General features: G+C 33.6%; 1 protein-coding gene across 1 annotated transcript; it reads right to left on the bottom strand.

Annotated features, from left to right (window-relative positions):
- Positions 1-1,407: 1,407 nt before the first annotated feature.
- On the bottom strand, positions 1,408-4,701 carry LOC127091996 (protein PIGMENT DEFECTIVE 338, chloroplastic). Its single transcript, XM_051030759.1, has 8 exons — positions 3,674-4,701; positions 3,184-3,258; positions 3,035-3,106; positions 2,848-2,928; positions 2,652-2,749; positions 2,430-2,555; positions 2,268-2,316; positions 1,408-1,970 (listed from the first exon to the last, which is right to left on the bottom strand). Exons 1-8 carry the CDS (start codon positions 4,598-4,600, stop codon positions 1,809-1,811), a joined length of 1,590 nt encoding a protein of 529 aa, XP_050886716.1. The 5' UTR covers positions 4,601-4,701; the 3' UTR covers positions 1,408-1,808.
- Positions 4,702-17,287: the final 12,586 nt, after the last annotated feature.

Genomic DNA, 17,287 nt, shown 5'->3' on the forward strand with positions numbered 1-17,287 from the left:
ATATTTATAAATGAGGATGATTCTCACCTTAAAAGTCAATTTTGTTAAGTTGAATTATGCTCAACTTAAATTTCTTAAGATGACAAATTCCATGTTGAACAAAAATTATAAAATGAGCTATAAGGAGGAAAATGCTAAATTTGACAAGGATCACTCTCAAAGGTTAATGGAAAAGTTGATTTACTTGACACACAGCGAATTTGGCATATGTAATCAGTATGGTGAGACAATTCATGCATGATCCGAGGGAGAGAGATTCGCAGGTCGTTTTCTACATTCGCTGGTTGTTTTCTACATTATCTCAAAGTCATTAAAAGGGGAAGAGTCTTGGTTTAAAATAGGTGAAAGTCTAACTATGGAAGTTTACACTAATTCTAATTATGCATGTTTGCTGATTGATATAATATATATTTCTTGCTATTGTCCTTTATTGTGTGAAAACCTTGTTGTTGGGAGGATCAAGAAGTATAGTTGCACGATCAAACACTGAAGTATAATTTAAGACTATGTCAGCTAAAATTTTGTGAACTATTATAGATAAAACATGTGATAGAAAATTTGAAGATACAATGCAAAGGCTTTATGAAATTGTTGTGACAATAAATCGGCCATTATTATTGCATATAATCTTGTTCAACCCGATAGAATAAAATACATTGAGATTGATCGATATTTTATAAAGAAAAAGTTGATTAATGGATTGATCACTACCACCTATATATTTTATGCACATCCGCTGACAAATGTGTTAACAAAAAATTACCGACAAAATTGTTCAACCAACTTACTTGGTAGTAATTTGAAATAATTGATATACATTTATCCGTTTGAGAGAGCTTTGCAAATACTAGACTGTAAATAATTTTTATAATTATTTTACTTTATTAGTATGAAGTTCATTAAATTTAAATTTATTCCTATTTTAAGCAAGTTAATTGTAGAATTATAAATCATAACTAAAATATATTTAAAAACTTTTTTTTTACATATTTCTTATATTCCTTAAAATCAATAAATTTCAACAGAAATATAAATAGTTAACAAGAATTCGAAGTGTAATAACAAAAGAAAAAGAAGATGTATTCATCACACCAATAAATTGTAAAATAGAGTGAAAGCTATAACATAGAAGCTCCAATTTCAAACTTCACCTAGAATCAATTTTGAACATTAAAAATGCTTCACTTTTTTCCAATTCAACCAACTTTATAATTCATGTTTAACATTTGAAACGCTAGTTTAACGCAATTGAAAGCTCATCCAAGTGCACTAGTTATAGCAAAAGAAATGAACAGCCTCCAAAATCTATTGGCAACAATATGTTATAGCATCATTTAATGAATCTTGTGACTTAAAAGTTCAAAAGTGTCAACACATAATAGATGATAAATGTAAGAAACTTCAATGTGACCAAAAAATCAAAATTAAATTACTATAGTTTTTCCCTCAGAATTTACATCCAACTATATGAATCTATCTATAATATGACACCTAACAAGGAGGGGGGAGAAACTCAAAAAAATGAAGAAAAAATTCAATGTAAACCTTTGTTTTGTCGACAAGATAGAAGAAAATTAAAGGTGAAAAAAAAGTGAACTAGGCCGCGATTATTTTCGCCGTATACTTCACAACACACTCTTGTTATGTGCCCAAACAACATATGCGGACAATCGAGGAGGTTCTTTATGTTATCTTCCAAAAATGCAGGGCTGTCATGGAACAAGTGTTTCATGCAATATCAGATTCTCTCAATTGAGTTTGCTCGACGAATAATTTCTTTTATGCTTCTATGAAAACTTGTTTCGTCATCATTTTTCAAACTTAAACCACTCCCAGTTTGCATAAAGTGCTTCATTTTCAAATGGCAAATCACTCGTCGGCAAAGGTCCTCTTGTAGTGACAATAGGAGGAGGAGAAGGTAGCTTTTGCTTATATTTCTGTGCCATCATATCAGCCTCAAGAAATACTCTCTTTTGTAAGGCCAAAAAATGAACAAGAAATTATTATGTGCAATCTAATTAAAATCATAGACGAAATATTACTATGAATCAGGGCCGTCTTTGAAAGCGTGCAAGACGGACTACCGCATAGAGTCCAAAGTTTGACATTTTTAAGCCGTGGCTAAAAAGGGTCTGATAAAATATTGTTCACGATTAAACCATGCAAAATAAGACTCCTATTTGATTTGCCACACTTCAACCAGACAGCACTTCTGAAAACTTAAGACGGCCCTGATAGGAATATAGATCAGACAAATAAATAAATACCTCTTTGTTTGAAAGAAAAAGGCCAGGTTCACTTTCAAGGTCTGCAATGCTGCATGGTAAGAAAAATAACTTCTCATCAGCAGCATGTAATTACCTAACAAAACAAGCTTTCATTTTCCACCATAAACAAAAAAGGAAGTTAAAGTCAACAATTTTCATTACCTTAGAGCAATTTTATCGGGAAACATTGACCTCACGACAAGAACCTTAACCTCCTCATCGACAGAAAGTATGTCGCTGACAGAAGTAACTTCAGTTCGTGTGATATTTGAAACATGCAGCAACCCACTGAAAGAAATCCAACAGGTTCATCCAATGAATGAAATCAACTTGACTTGAGTTATGTTTTCAAGGGTTTGTATCTATATCCAAGCAGTTACTTACCTCCTGTTACTTTTTCCTATCGTAATCTGTGCTCCATACGGATAGATCTTTTTTACCGTTCCGTCTATAACTGTCCCTTCCCGAAGATATAGCTTTTCCTGCACATCGTTTTGCAATATCAATACTTAGAAACCGTGGAACATTGATGCAAGGAACCAACAAAAAATCAGAAATAGACACAAGTTTGAATACTAACCCAAGCTTGTTTTTCACTAAGTACGAAAGAGTTTTTAGCTTCATCTATTCGAGTAATTTCTACATACATTCGGCGTCCCACCTACATAATTATAATCAAGTATTCACAAGAGCTTATAAGATAAGCAACTATCCTGTTAAGAAAAAACTTTTTTTTTTGGCAAGAAAGTTCCAAGACTGCAACTTACATTTTCTTTCAAGTCGGTAAAGCTATTTACTCGTGTCACAAGCTCAGCTTTAGGTACAAAAGCTCGCAAACCCTGCAAATCCGAATTGACAAAGAAATAAGCAATACTCAAATGCCACATGAACATAAATTTAAAGTCGGTGAACAGACCTCAATCGTTGTTAACAAGCCGGCAGTATTCCATTCTGTAATTCTAACCTCAATAGGTTCATTGAGCTGTTGTATCTGCCCCAAACATTAAAAACAGAAGATTAAAACCTCACCAACATGAGAATGTTATTTGACTTTACAAAATAGCTAATGAAAACACTTTTTAGCTTAAAAGAAAACAATTTGACATTATTTTATCTTGTTATAGAAAAGCACTTAAACGATAAGCTTTATCCAAACAGGGCAAAAATTGATGCCATTAATCATCATTGAAGAACCAATTCGGTGTTGCAAATAAATGGAGAACAAATATGGTTTCATGTGTCTATTCGCAACCAAAACAATGGTTTTCTAAATAAGAAACTCTTCCAACTAGTCATTAGAATTAGAACTACTTAATCCAACTGATAAATTCAACATGGAAGTTGCAAATATGGAATATCTACTAAACTAGACATCGGATAAAAAGGAACGAAAGAATGATAAAAACCTGCCTCACTCGACGCCAAGCAATCCGGCGAAAGAGTCTTCTAGTAGAAAGCAATGGCCTACCACTAAGTGTTCTACCTAAAACCTCGGCAAACAAAACGGTTCCAGTATCTACAATAGGTCTTCCAGGCACTGATACTCCACTCATTACTTCGTCATTCTTTACAATTCCCATCTTCCCCCGAACCGTAAAATCCTCTGCATCCCTGTTCACATCACATAACAAATTCTCCATTTCTTTACCATTCAAAGGAAGCACTTCCTTAGTTAACATTGTACCTAGTAAGTCTGCCCCAACATTCACATCAAGCTTGTTTTCATTACCAGAAACAACAACACCAACCACAAAATCGCCTGGTTTCGGCTCATAGTACTCAACATTAACCTTCTTATCATCATCTTCTTGTTCCTTTTCTTTTTCTTTTTCATCATCTCCCTTTTCATTCTCATCACCCACATTATCTTTTTCTTTAGAAACTTCCAATACCTCATTATCTTCTTCAACTTCCTTCACATAATCCTTACCCTCTTTGAAAAATTTCAAAAACGGCGCTAAAGCCTCCTCTTTCGAAGGTTTATCTTGTTCTATCTCAACTTTTAAAACAGGTGAAGGCTTGTTCAACAACTCAATACCTTCAAGCTCTTGAATTTCGTCATCATTGGCTTCTCGAGATATATCACTGGAAACCCCATCAAACCCACCATTCCTAGAGCAAAACTTGAAGTGGGCACCACTCAAAATAGAAACTTTTTTAGTAACGATTGAACCATGAGGAGGGGAAAGAACAATATTGGGAAAATAACAAAATTTGTGGGGAGTTGGAGATATTTGTTTGGTTGAGTTTGTTAGTGGTTTCTGGCTGAAAATGAAGGAGTTGCAGGTGAAGAACAAGGAAGACTTACAGGGATGAAGAAGAAATAATGGCATCTTGGTATGGTGAAGCTAAACAAAGCATTACCTTTGGTTTTCAAGCAGACAACGTTGGTTTTGTTTTGTTTTGTTTTGTTTTATCCTTTTGAGGGTTCATGTCTCTCTTCTTGATATTTCAATTTTATTTTATTTTCAATTTTGATAGCCAGATAAATAATTATAGGGTAATTGAGGGAAATTCTTTAGACCCTTATTCAAGGTCAAATATGTTTTTAATTTCAATAGACCATAATTCAATCTTAGTTTTTATAAAAAAAATTCCATTAATGGTTTTTTTAATGTTTTTTTTCTTCCATAAATTTAATTCTTCCATTTAGTTTTCAGTAACGGAAACAAAGTGATATAGCATCACACATGACATAACTTTTTATAATTTAGCTGACTTGACCAACATGAATTAAAATGATATAAAATATATTTATGTGAAGTTAAAATTATTTTAATTAAGTTAGAAAACCAAACATTAGAAACACTATACCCTTTGATTAATCTTCTACCATTTGAATATCCATCATGTGAAACCCTATCAACTCCGGAATGATCTTCTAGCTCCACTACTTTTTGCGTCATTCATATTCAAAACGTTTTTATAGCTTTGCTCCGTTTGAAGTCGTTTACGAAGAAAAGGAAAAAATGTTGTTTTGTTGGCGTGGTGGTCCCATTTAATTTATTGAAAGTTTGTGGTTGTTCCGTTGAGACAAACATCTTATGGTTATGTTGTGGTCCTTCACACTGCAGTTCAGGTTTGTCCACATGTTTACTAAATTTATTATTTTTGTGTCGAGTATTAGTTTAGGGTTTCTTAATCCATCACTTTTATGTGTGTGTCGTACCACTTGGTTTGCTAGGAATATTTAATGTATTCATCGAGGTTTTGATTGTTTAACGTGAGTCATTTTTTAAAACTATTTTGAGTGTAATTATACTGCATAATGTTGAGTGTACTTTGACTGTGTGTATATATACTGTATTTGACTTAAATTGTACACATTTGACCCAAAGTTTAATGTACAAGACATGGGATCATTTAAGGTGGTGTTTTAAACCAATGGTTGTTTTGTAAAAGAACTTAACTTAAGATATGAGGGTGGGGAAGTTTATGCTTATAATGGTCAAGATCCATATTATTAGTCTTATTTTGAAGCATGTGACTTAATCAAGGGGATTGATTTAGAGTTTGATGTTAGGGCTCTGAAAATATGGTGGAAACATGATAGTGGTAGTTTGGAAGAAAATTTAAAACCCTTTAGGGATGATGGAGATGCATTTGAGTTAGTTGTGTTTGCATTTGGAAATAATTGCAAAATAGAAATATTTACTAAGCCAAAACCATTCACATGAGATGCCATATTTATGGATAAGGTTACAAAGAAAATGAAGGGAAGAAAATGTGATGAAGAAGTTGATAATTCTAGTGAATCAAGTGATGAATATGTGAAGGGTATACATTTTGATGATAGTGAGGAGGAGGGGATGAATGAGTTTGATGAAGGTTTTGACAAAGGTGCGGATGAAGGTCAACTTAGAGTTATAATCCCTACTACTCCCTTTGTTCCACAATGAGTAATCCAGTTGATCATTTCACACATATTAAACAAAATGAATAAATGAAAGAGAGAGAATGCTATTTTTACTAAAGTACCCTTATCATGTATTAGGAATGATGAAAGTAATATTAATTAAAGGGTAAAGTTAGAAAAGATGCATTGAAAATTGAAATGAGTCATTCATCTTGGGACACTCTTTTATCCAAATGGGTCACTCAATGTGGGACGGTGGGAGTATAAAATATACCTATCATAGCATGTTATTATCTCGACTCTTCAATCAACTGAAGTAATAGCTCTAATTTAGGAGTCTACAGTTTCTTTTATTTAAAAAATTCACTACGGTCCATATTAATAGTCGTGATGACATGTTAAAGCTTACAGACTTCGAATCCCAGCACGATCAATTTTTCTTTTCTTTTTGTTACAAAATGTGCATGTCACTTATAATCTTATATTTATATGAACATTAAAATAATTTTCACCAAGATCTATAACAAACCATTATGAAATGTACCTACATTTCATCGCAGTTGTTTTTATCAATTGTGTTGAAAAGTATAACCTATATTTGAGTGAAAGTTCTCTCGTTCAGGACAAAACAATCATCTCTCTCATAAAACAAAACCTTAACATCTCTTTCACGCCTTATCCTAATCTCCATGAACGGTTGCATAACATTTTTTCACAAAACTTCAACATATCTTCTTCAACTCTTATGGATTAACGAAATGTGTTACACAAAACTCATTTCTTTCAATTCCTCATCACATTTCAGGTACGTGAGACATTTCCATATTTTATGTTATGAGTTGTGATATTTTTGATATTTTTTTTGGGATATGTTAATATTTTTGTTGAGTTATGTTGTATTTTGTTTAAGGTATGTTGTTGTTGATGGTTCTGTTTTTGTTCATATAATTTATAGGTTGTTGTTAAGGTATGTTGTTATTAATAAAAGTTGTATGTTGTTATTAAGGTATGTTGTTGTTGATAAAAATTATATGTCGTTGTTAAGGTATGTTGTTGTTGATAAAAAAATGTATATTGTTGGCAAGGTATGTTGATAAAAGTTGTATTTTGTTGTTAAGGTATGTTGTTGTTTATAAAAGTTGAATGTTGTTGTTAATAAAAGTTATACGTTGTTGTTAAGGTATGTTATTATTGATAAAAGTTGTATGTTGTTGTTAAGGTATGTTGTTGTTTATAAAAGTTGGATGTTGTTGTTAATAAAAGTTATATGTTGTTGTTAAAGTATGTTATTGTTGATAAAATTTGTATGTTGTTGTTAAGGTATATTGTTGTTGATAAAAGTTGTATGTTGTTGATGATTTTAGTTTGTTTATTTATGAAAGTTTTATGTTGTTATTTAAGGTAAGTTGATAAAACTTATGTTATTATTGTTTTTTATTTATTTTCAATGATATACCTCGTACACTGCAGCTTTTATTATGCCCAATCAACATGTCATATAAGATGAGTTTATTATATTGTATGTGGTTTGAGTGTTTTCCTAACCCCTCACTGAATATATAACATTTCGAATTGAATTAGAAAATAATAATATGAAAAAACAACTTACATTAATCAATGTTTATGTTTATTGACAAGTTGGTGAAATAATCATTCTACATAAGTTATAATAAACTCAAGTGAGTATATCACAACAGTTGCTAGTTATAACTGTGGTGAAATATGGCACGATAAGTCTTTCACTACAATTATAATGTTCAACCATGGTGAAATGTTAAAAAAATTCTCAAAATTCTGACGTTGGTATCGAACCTCTGACCTCCACGTTTTACTACAATTATTTTTTAGGGATTTATGTGCTTACATATTATGAAGTTCCGCATCTGAAGTTTTGATGATGACAACACATGGCAAAAGCTTTTAACCTCGATGATGATAGTATAACTCAAGAAAGTATCCTATGACTCAAGATCAAAGTGCATGTACAATCAGAAACTAACTATTAAAAGTCTTAAAGCCATGTAAGAAGATGTGAAAGCTCGCCGGGTCATGTATGTCTATCTGTCTGAGTGACCAAAGTATTATAAAAGTAAGGAAGTAACTTAAAAGTATTAAGGCAACTCACACACACACACACACCTAAAATGTCTTTCAAAAAATTTTAATCTTTATTTACCGTGAAAATTGGTAAATAAGCGTTGGTCTATTTTTATTGCAAAAAGTGACTTGAGAGATCAACCAGTGAGTCCCAAGACATGTGCTAATTAATTTGTTTCTTTGCAATATTTGTACAAATGAGATAAGGTTTGATAAACGTCTACTGATTTTGACGCAACCAAAATCTGGGTAGACGTGACAAAAGGTTTGAGTAAAAAGGGGTTGAAAAAATGAACAGGAATTAACTTGCATAAAAACTATAAAGAAAAGTAAAGGGTGTCAAAGGATAAAGGGCATGTATTTAAAAGGTTGCAGGAAAAGTAAAGGGTTGAAAAGGAGTAAAAGTGTAGGAAATGTAAAGGAAGATAAAAACTTGATGAAAAACGTAAAAGCTTTACTGAAAAGTAAATTGGTAACTGAACTCATACATTTTGCCTTGAGAATTCATTTTCACTTTGTAACACGGATACTTCTGAGTTTCAGTGGTTTTTTGTATACAAGTTAGCACCCCGAATCCTATCATTGGAACTACTATATATAGTTTTGAATAAAATAGTTGTCGCTGCTACGTGTTCCTCTCTATTGTCAAAGTGTCTTCATCACATGCTCAATTCTCTTCACTTGGTACCACGTCTTCCAAAATGGAGCCAAAATACGGTTACGTGAGATGTTTGAACTTTGAATCTCCTGCCTTGGAATATCTTCATCGCTGTTGATTTTGATGCAATCCTAGCTTGTCGAAAACCCCCCACTTTTTATTTTCAAGAATTTCACTAAGTCTTTAAATGTGGCTTCAACACTTCGAATTGACAAACTCTGTCGAATGTCTTCACTGTCTGCTTTAAGACTTGATTTTCCAACACTTAGGAAAATTCCCAGCTAACAAATTTCCCCCCAAGAAACAACACTTCAACCAAAATAAAAAAGGAGAACGGTGTTTCTTGTTCCTCCCGACACCAATTCTGTCGCTTGATATAATGACGTCAGCCACATCATGGCCTTTTTGACAAACGGTCACCTCAGGACGTGTGAACATCCATTTCCATCATTGACTTCTATTTCCTAGGGAGTCTACCATCATGTCCTACTACCACCACTTCAACTCTCTACTCACCATTCTCCACGCGACCCGTTACTTGGCACCATTTGTCACCAGTAAATGAAAAGTTTCCACTACTTTCTCTATATAAATGGCATTTCAACGTCACTTATATTTTTACCTTTTCCTTCTTTTAAAACCATGTTACTTTTCTTATTCAACCTTTTAGAAAGAAACTTTCAATTATCTTCCTTAAGCAGAATGACACCAACCACCAGAATCAAAACTCAGAGAAGAGCCATCGATCCAGCTTGTAAATAACCATCAACCATTATTGCCAACGGACACAAATATGTTATGGAACCACCACTAGAAGAGGAAAAACTGAGAATCTACAAATATCAGGTAATGATCCCTTTTTCTATTGTTGGGACATTACATGCCTTTTTGGGGTCACCATCCAAGTCTGTGGCGGTCGATGATAGACTTAAAGGTTTTTCCCCGGCCTACCATCGTACGACCCCTAGGTTGAAAATACAAACACCTATTTCTTCAGGGTATATGGTCGAAACCTCTAGGGTATTCCGTATTGGCCCTAAGCCACTCCCTGAATATGATGACTGGCTCTCTAAAGTTGAGTTTACAAAAGGCGGATTTTGGAAAGAGAGAGGCATTTACAACCTCTTAATGTTGTCGAAGGAAGGTATCCCCCAAGATCCAGAACTCTTAGTGGCTTCCCTCTATTTCTGGGAGGGTACCACAAATACCTTCCAGTTTCCATGTGGCATGCTTACCCCGACCCTCTTTGATGTCGCTGCCATCACCGGACTTCGTCCGATTGGTGAGATCTTTGACCCTAATGAGAGCGACGAAGATACTATATGGTTTAACAATAATGAGGCTAGTTTCAAGAACTTCATCAATGATTACCATGACACCAAGACCGCAGTGGTCTCCAATAAGAAACACATTGCTTTTCTTGCACTATGGCTGTCGCAATGTGGGTTCTGTTGTAAGTCTATCAAAGTGGAAAAACGATTCATTACGCTACCAACCAAATATACGAAGGGAGAGACATATGTTTGGGCCAATTATTACTTGCGTCCTTATACGAATCCTTAGGGGAAGCAACAGATAAATTTAAGGACGTGGACAACCATCCAACCCTTGTACTTTCTTAGGTTTGAGATTGTTTATACATAACAGGAGCCTATGGTTTGCCTAAGGATCGAGCCCTAGGGTTCATGATTTTGCATTCAATGTGGGAAGCCTATCGTTGGACCTATTCTTGAAACCCTAGATGTTCATTCATGGTATTTGTGGACCTATTGATTTGGATTATATGAGCAAGGCCTCATTGCTTGGTTTTCGATATTGGTTTGCATGATTTGCATCTTGATTGTGGTTTGTGCTTGAAACCCTAATCATGTGTGCCTGACACTTGTGGGTTGGTTTGTTTATTGATCTCTCATATGAAACCCTAGCTCATAGAAAGGGTTTGATTGTTCATTGTGATTTGCATTATATCATTGCCATTGAAGTCGTTCATTAAGTTCATTTGATGACCATGATTTCATAATTTCGATTTCTCAAGTTCTCATATTGGTTCATTCAAGTTCCATTTGATTCAAGTTTCATGATCCATTGACTTGGAGTTCACGGTTTAATTCATGGTGCATTCATGGTCCATTTGGTCAAACTTAATGGTCCATTTGTTTAAGGTTCATGCTAAGGTCCATTGATCCAATTTCATATTGCATTTCATTGATTCGATTTGTCTTAGGTCATGGCATAGTTCATGGGTGCAAGGTGAAATCATTAAGTGCAAGCCATTTGGATTGGGTGGTTTGCAAGCTTTATGCATCATTAATATTCATTCATACATTGCATTGCATCTTTAGATTCGCCATTGCATTATTCATTGAATAACATGGTTTTTACCCAAATTGACTTTTTGGTCAATCAGTTGACCAAAGTCAACAATCAAGACGGGAATACCTTAAGCCTAATATATGGCATTCTAATCCTAATTGAAAATTACCATTTAATTGCTCTAGGCCATGTCAGGAAGTTTGATTCATATAATCAAGTTTTAGGTCCATTTGCATTAAAGTGATTTATATGGAATTAAGGCATTGGATATGTTATCATTAGGCCATTTCATATGACTTTCATAACAAGTTGCATACATTTGGTATAACAAAGAGGTGAAAGTGATTTGAACTTCGAATCACAATTTAGGTTTTTCATTACATAACCATTTCAAACAACACATAACATTCTATCATTTTACAACCACGACCACCTTACCATTTTCCAACCATTAACATACCCAAACCCAAATACAATTCTAATACAGTATCATACAAAACCCCATTCATTCAAATTACCATTACATGACCATTTCCAACATAACAAAATACGCAATTCAAAATCCCATAGAAATTCCAATTACATCAAGCCATAAATTATTTTGAATTCCAAATTTACAATATTCAACAATTACATCCATAAGCCAATACAATTTACAATTTCAAATTATAAATCAATACACAATTTAAGCTCCAATGTCTAATTCAAACCAAGTCAGTTTCCAGGCCAATGCACTTCACCAATTCAAACATAGTCAGTTTCCAAGCCAATGCACTTCACCAATTTGATCCGCAAACCCATAGCTAATACCAATGGTCCAAACACCTTCCAAACAAATCTCCAAAACATTTTGTATGCAAGATTGAGTTTTGATTTACACCCTGAAAAATTAACAAAACAATAGCTCTAACCTTCCAACTTTACAACTAATTCTCTTATTAACACATTGCATTGCATTTCCAATTAAAACATTGCATCACATTTCAAATCCAAATTGATAAATTCAGCTTACATTCAACTAGCAAGATAGTTAATCTTATTACACAATATTTTTCAAAATAATATTTTACTAATAGCCACAACCTGCATAACATTTGCAAGCATATCACATTCCAAGCAGTTTAATCAGGAAACTCAACATAAAACTGACATTTCAACTAGCAATTTCGTTTTCCATCTAATCACCATTTTCTATATAGTAGAAACTAATTTTCACTTAACTGTCCATTCATGTTTTAACAGGAAAATAGATAATTCATCATCACTAACTGACAGAAGCATTTTCATAAGCTCTAAACTAGAAAAGTTAAACAATATTCCAATGCAATTTTTTTCATTTTTTCACTAACTATAAACATAACAACATAAGTTGTATTCCATTCAGCAGTGTGGTTCAATAAGGGAGGGAAGGGAATTTCATAGACAGTAATTTCACTTTCATTTCAAACAGAATTTTCACTAACCTACATACTTCACATTGCAGCACATTTCATTAAAGCAGGAGAACTGAATTTCACACTTGATTTCAATTACATTTAGCAGAAGTAAATTTCATTTTCATTGTAAATTTCACTTTTATTTTAATTGGATTTCAACTAACTATTGGACCTTTTTCGCCCAAGAATTCCACGGCCCAAGGGCGTTTCTGCATACTGCACCCCTCCTTTACTCTCCAGGCCCATTTCTCATCTTTTTTTTGTGTGTTTTTCTTGCATAGTTTAATTTGAAATTAGATTTTTTTAATTTTGATTAGTTAATAATTAGTTTAGTTTAATTAGGTTATTAAGATTTGGTTAGAGATTTTAGGATTTAAGTTAATTAGTATTGATTAGATTGATTAGGGATTAATTTTGATTAGAAGAATTAGATTTAGAATTTAGTTTTAGAAATTAATTAGTCTAATAGATTGATTAGGTTAATTTTAGAATTAGATTTTTTTAGAAATATTGGAATTCACTAATTTTGATTAATTTTAATTAGTTTTTTAGAATTAGAGCTAATTAAATTTGTTTAGAATTTAAAATTTAGAATTGATTTTAATTAGAATTTACATGATTAGAAATTTAATTCAGTATTAATGATTTGTAAATTGATTGTTTTTTCCCCTAGGTTTAGAAATAGTTTGATTTGCATGTTCCCCTAGTTTTAGGACTTGTAGAAATATTTTAATTGTCGATTAACCCTTTAGGTTGTTATGTATTCAAATTCCAACTAATTTTTCCCAATTGATTTAGTTGATCAAAGTACGCTTTGATCAACTAAATCCTTTGATTATGCTCAATTCCCTAAGTCTATTCAAGTGATTAAAAGACTCTTGATCACTTGATAGGGTAAGTTCTTGTGTTTAAGAGCTGTACTGGATACTGGATCTCAAAACTTCAATCAAGATTCAAAGATCAAAGATCAAGAGTTCATACAATTCAAATCAGTACAAGGAAAACTGGACTACTGTTCAAGCATAACAAAGGTGTATTCAACACTTGTCAATCATGAGCCAAGTTGTGTGCCACAAGCCTTAAGCAATAAAGAAGGGATGATAGTGGAGAATTCATATCCTCTTTCTGAATATCTTTGGGTACGGGACGAATGACCCAGTTGCTCATCGTATTCACCTTTATTCATAGACTTTAGCACAATTTTGATTCAAGTAATTGTCAAGTCTCTTCTTTCTTCAAAGATAACTCTTCATCACAGGAAGTTGTAAGGAAATTTAACTTCAACACTCATCAGTTATGATGCAAATTGCACGTCATGAGCCTTAAGTAATATAGAAGGAGAGAGAGTGGAGAATTCCTATCCTCATTATGAATATCTTTGGGTATAGGACGAATGACCCAGTTGCTCACTGTATTCACCTCTATTCATAGACTTTAGTGCAATTTAAATCGAATAATTGATTAATCTTTCTACACAAACATGAAGATCAGACTGCAAATCAGACTTTAACCTTCCAGGGTTTCTTTTCTTTCCCTTTTGTTCTCTCTCAATAAAACTAAAACCACTTTGTAAATAAACTCAAAAATAATTAACAATACGATTAGGATTGTACACTACGAGCCTTAAGCAATGGAGAAGGGATGAGAGTGGAGAATTCATATCCTCATTCTGAATATCTTTGGGTACGGGATGAATGACCCAGTTGCTCACGATATTCATCTCCATTCATAGACTTTAGTATGATTTAAATCATGACTCTCATTTCAGAATAAAAGTAAACTCACCTCATCAAACTCAGTTCTGCCTTTGAGCATCATTTTCAGTTTAAGACCTTTTCAGAAAGGACGTGCTACTTCCGTTCTACCGTTAAGCCTCCATGTGTGAGCAAGCAATGTTTAACTGCTAGAGTGTGATCCTAGTTCATCCATTCTATCGCAAACAGACAGACGCTTAAGACTCTCATGCTAGAGTATGATCTGAGTTCATCCATTCTATCGCAAGTAGAACGCGAACGTCAATACTGTTCATTAAAAAACAACTAACGGATCCGTTTTAGTTACATGAACTACGAAGCTCTGACTTTATCATTGCACGGTGATAATACGTAGACATGAGGGCCCAAATCCTTGGCGAGAACTTTAGTTATTAACCCCCCGTTTCCTCTTTCGTGAGTAATCTTCAGATGATAACACACATTCTTACAAAGAACATTCAAAATGGTTTCCGTGGAGTACCATGGATGCTAGGGGTGTTAATACCTTCCCCTTGCACAACCGACTTCCTTACCCTTTTCTCCTTCCCCCGGGTTTTATCGATGTTTTCTCTGTCCTTCGTGAATAAATAAAGTTCGATGGCAACTTTGTTGTATCTTTGAGCGTGCAATGCGCTCGGGTATTATTCACGTAGCTTCACTACTCACTAGAATAACTATTAGTAAAACCTATTGTTCTTTAAGCACTTTGTTATCATCAAAACCTCTGAAGGAAATGAACAAATCTTGTTCTAACACACACAACTTCAGTTTTTCAACCTTGTCACCACCTATCAGATTTTGTTTTCCTAATTCGAACATGCCTTTTTCACTAACATGACCAAGTCTTATGTGTCATAACTCCGTCTTTGTCAGGTGCTTCGATGATGAAATATCAGTTGAGCCACTTATAACCTCATCTTCAAGGGAATACAAGACTTGCTTCTTTATGCCTCTCAAGACTTCCTTCAACCCCTTTATGATTCTCAAGATACCATGCTCTCCTTTGAAAACATATCATTTCTTTTCAATTCACCATGAGAAATCAAATTTATCTTCAGATCAGATACATACCTTACACCTGTCAATAACCTTATGGTTTCATCATCGAGCTTGAACCTCATAGATCCAATTCCTGCAATCTTGCAGGATTTATTGTTTCCCAACAACACTGATCCACCATCTTGATTACATAATTCCTCAAGCACATCTTTGTTTGGAGTCATGTGCCAAGTGTAATCTGAATACATAATCCATTATTTGCTAGAATTGCTGCTCGAAACCACGATGACATTAGATTATTTGTAATCATCTTGAACAATGACTACATTGTTATTTTCCTTGTTATCACATAACTCTTCAGCCTACCAGGATGCACCTTTCTCGTATGACCTTCACTCTTACAATGGTAACACTTAATCGAAGGAGCATCACCACCATAAGACTTTTGTCTAACTTTACCATTCTTCTTTTCATATGTACCATATTTCTTCGAGATTTTCCCTTTATCGACAAGCCTTCTCCAACCAAAGATGACTTATGATCATTCCTCTCGTTCAAGTCCTTGAAATACAAGGTCGATTGAACTTCTTCAAAGGTCAGAGACTAACTTCCATACAAGAGAGTTTCTTTGAAATGAGCATGTGATCTTGGTAAAACACACAACAACAACACTTGATCTTCATCTTCGATGCTAACATCAATGTTTTCCAGATCAAGAATCAGTTTGTTGAACATATCCAACTGCTCAGTCAAGACTTTGTCTTCACTAATCTTGAATGAGTGCAAATCATGTTTCAGGTAGATACGATTGACCAAATACTTTGTCATGTACAAACCTTCAAGTTTGATCCACACAGTTGCTGCAGTTTTCTCCTTTGAGACTTGCCTAAGAACCTTATCATCAATGTTCATTATGATGGCACAATGGGCTTTCTCAGTCATCGTCGTATTCTCTCTCTCTCTCTCTCTCTCTCTCTCTCTCTGTGTGTGTGTGTGTGTGTGTGTGTGTGTGTGTGTGTGTGTGTGTGTTAGGGCAACATCCATGTTTTAAGATCCCTTCAACGCTTCTAGTACACCTTGTTGAACAAGAAGGGCTTGCATCTTCAAGTGCTATAACCCGAAATTATTTTCTCTTGTGAAATTCTCAATCTCATACTTTGTTGAAGGCATCTTGATCCAGGCTCACCGCACCGGTTTGTTGAGAAATTCAATACCAAGAACAAAGTAATATAATGAAAAAGAGTGAGTTTCTTGAAAATCAAGAAATCTTTAGGTTCAAGAAGAGAGAAGAGATAACAAAAATGGTAAAACAGGTTTTCTATTCACTTTCACAAAGAGCGTTAATTGTTTACAAGTGAATAACCAATCATCTCACTTACAAAGTGAGAGAGCATAACCTATTTGACTACTAGTATATATATCTAATGAATGAGAATTAAACCATTACATGACATACATAACTATTACATACATGTTAAATGCTATAATATATATGAACAAACTCCGCATACAACACTATGTAGATTTCGACTCTATCAAAAAACTATAGCTACATCCAATGTGTTTGAGTTCGACCCAAATTAACTTCTAACAACAAAGCTACAAGAGGTAACCAATTTTAAATGAATGCCTTATGATGCTGATACACTGCCTACACATAATTGACTATCAAACCTAAACTCCAATTTCCAAGATCATTTTTTATTTAATAAAGTTTTATCAATGTTTTTTCTATTTTAATAAGAACTCATTGTTTTCGATGAATCCTCAGATCCTCAAACTTTTAGGTCGTTTCAATCATACAATTTTTTTGAATCCTTATAATTAATGAACAATCAATTTTCAATGTTATCAATTTTTTTTCCAAATGAAACTCTTTAAATAAACAAGTTTATTCATATGAAATG

The sequence above is a fragment of the Lathyrus oleraceus genome, chromosome 6 (genome assembly GCF_024323335.1).
Source record: "Lathyrus oleraceus cultivar Zhongwan6 chromosome 6, CAAS_Psat_ZW6_1.0, whole genome shotgun sequence".
Lineage (NCBI taxonomy): Eukaryota > Viridiplantae > Streptophyta > Magnoliopsida > Fabales > Fabaceae > Lathyrus > Lathyrus oleraceus.

What these genes read in the sequence shown, in the direction of transcription:
- LOC127091996 (XM_051030759.1), bottom strand. Translation starts at nt 4,600, where the DNA reads ATGCCATTATTTCTTCTTCATCCCTGTAAGTCTTCCTTGTTCTTCACC. An exon ending in TTAGTGAAAAACAAGCTTGG is followed by an intron (nt 2,750 to 2,847) that starts GTTAGTATTCAA and finishes AACGATGTGCAG; the next exon opens with GAAAAGCTATATCTTCGGGA. An exon ending in TTTTTCTTTCAAACAAAGAG is followed by an intron (nt 1,971 to 2,267) that starts GTATTTATTTAT and finishes GCCTTACAAAAG; the next exon opens with AGAGTATTTCTTGAGGCTGA.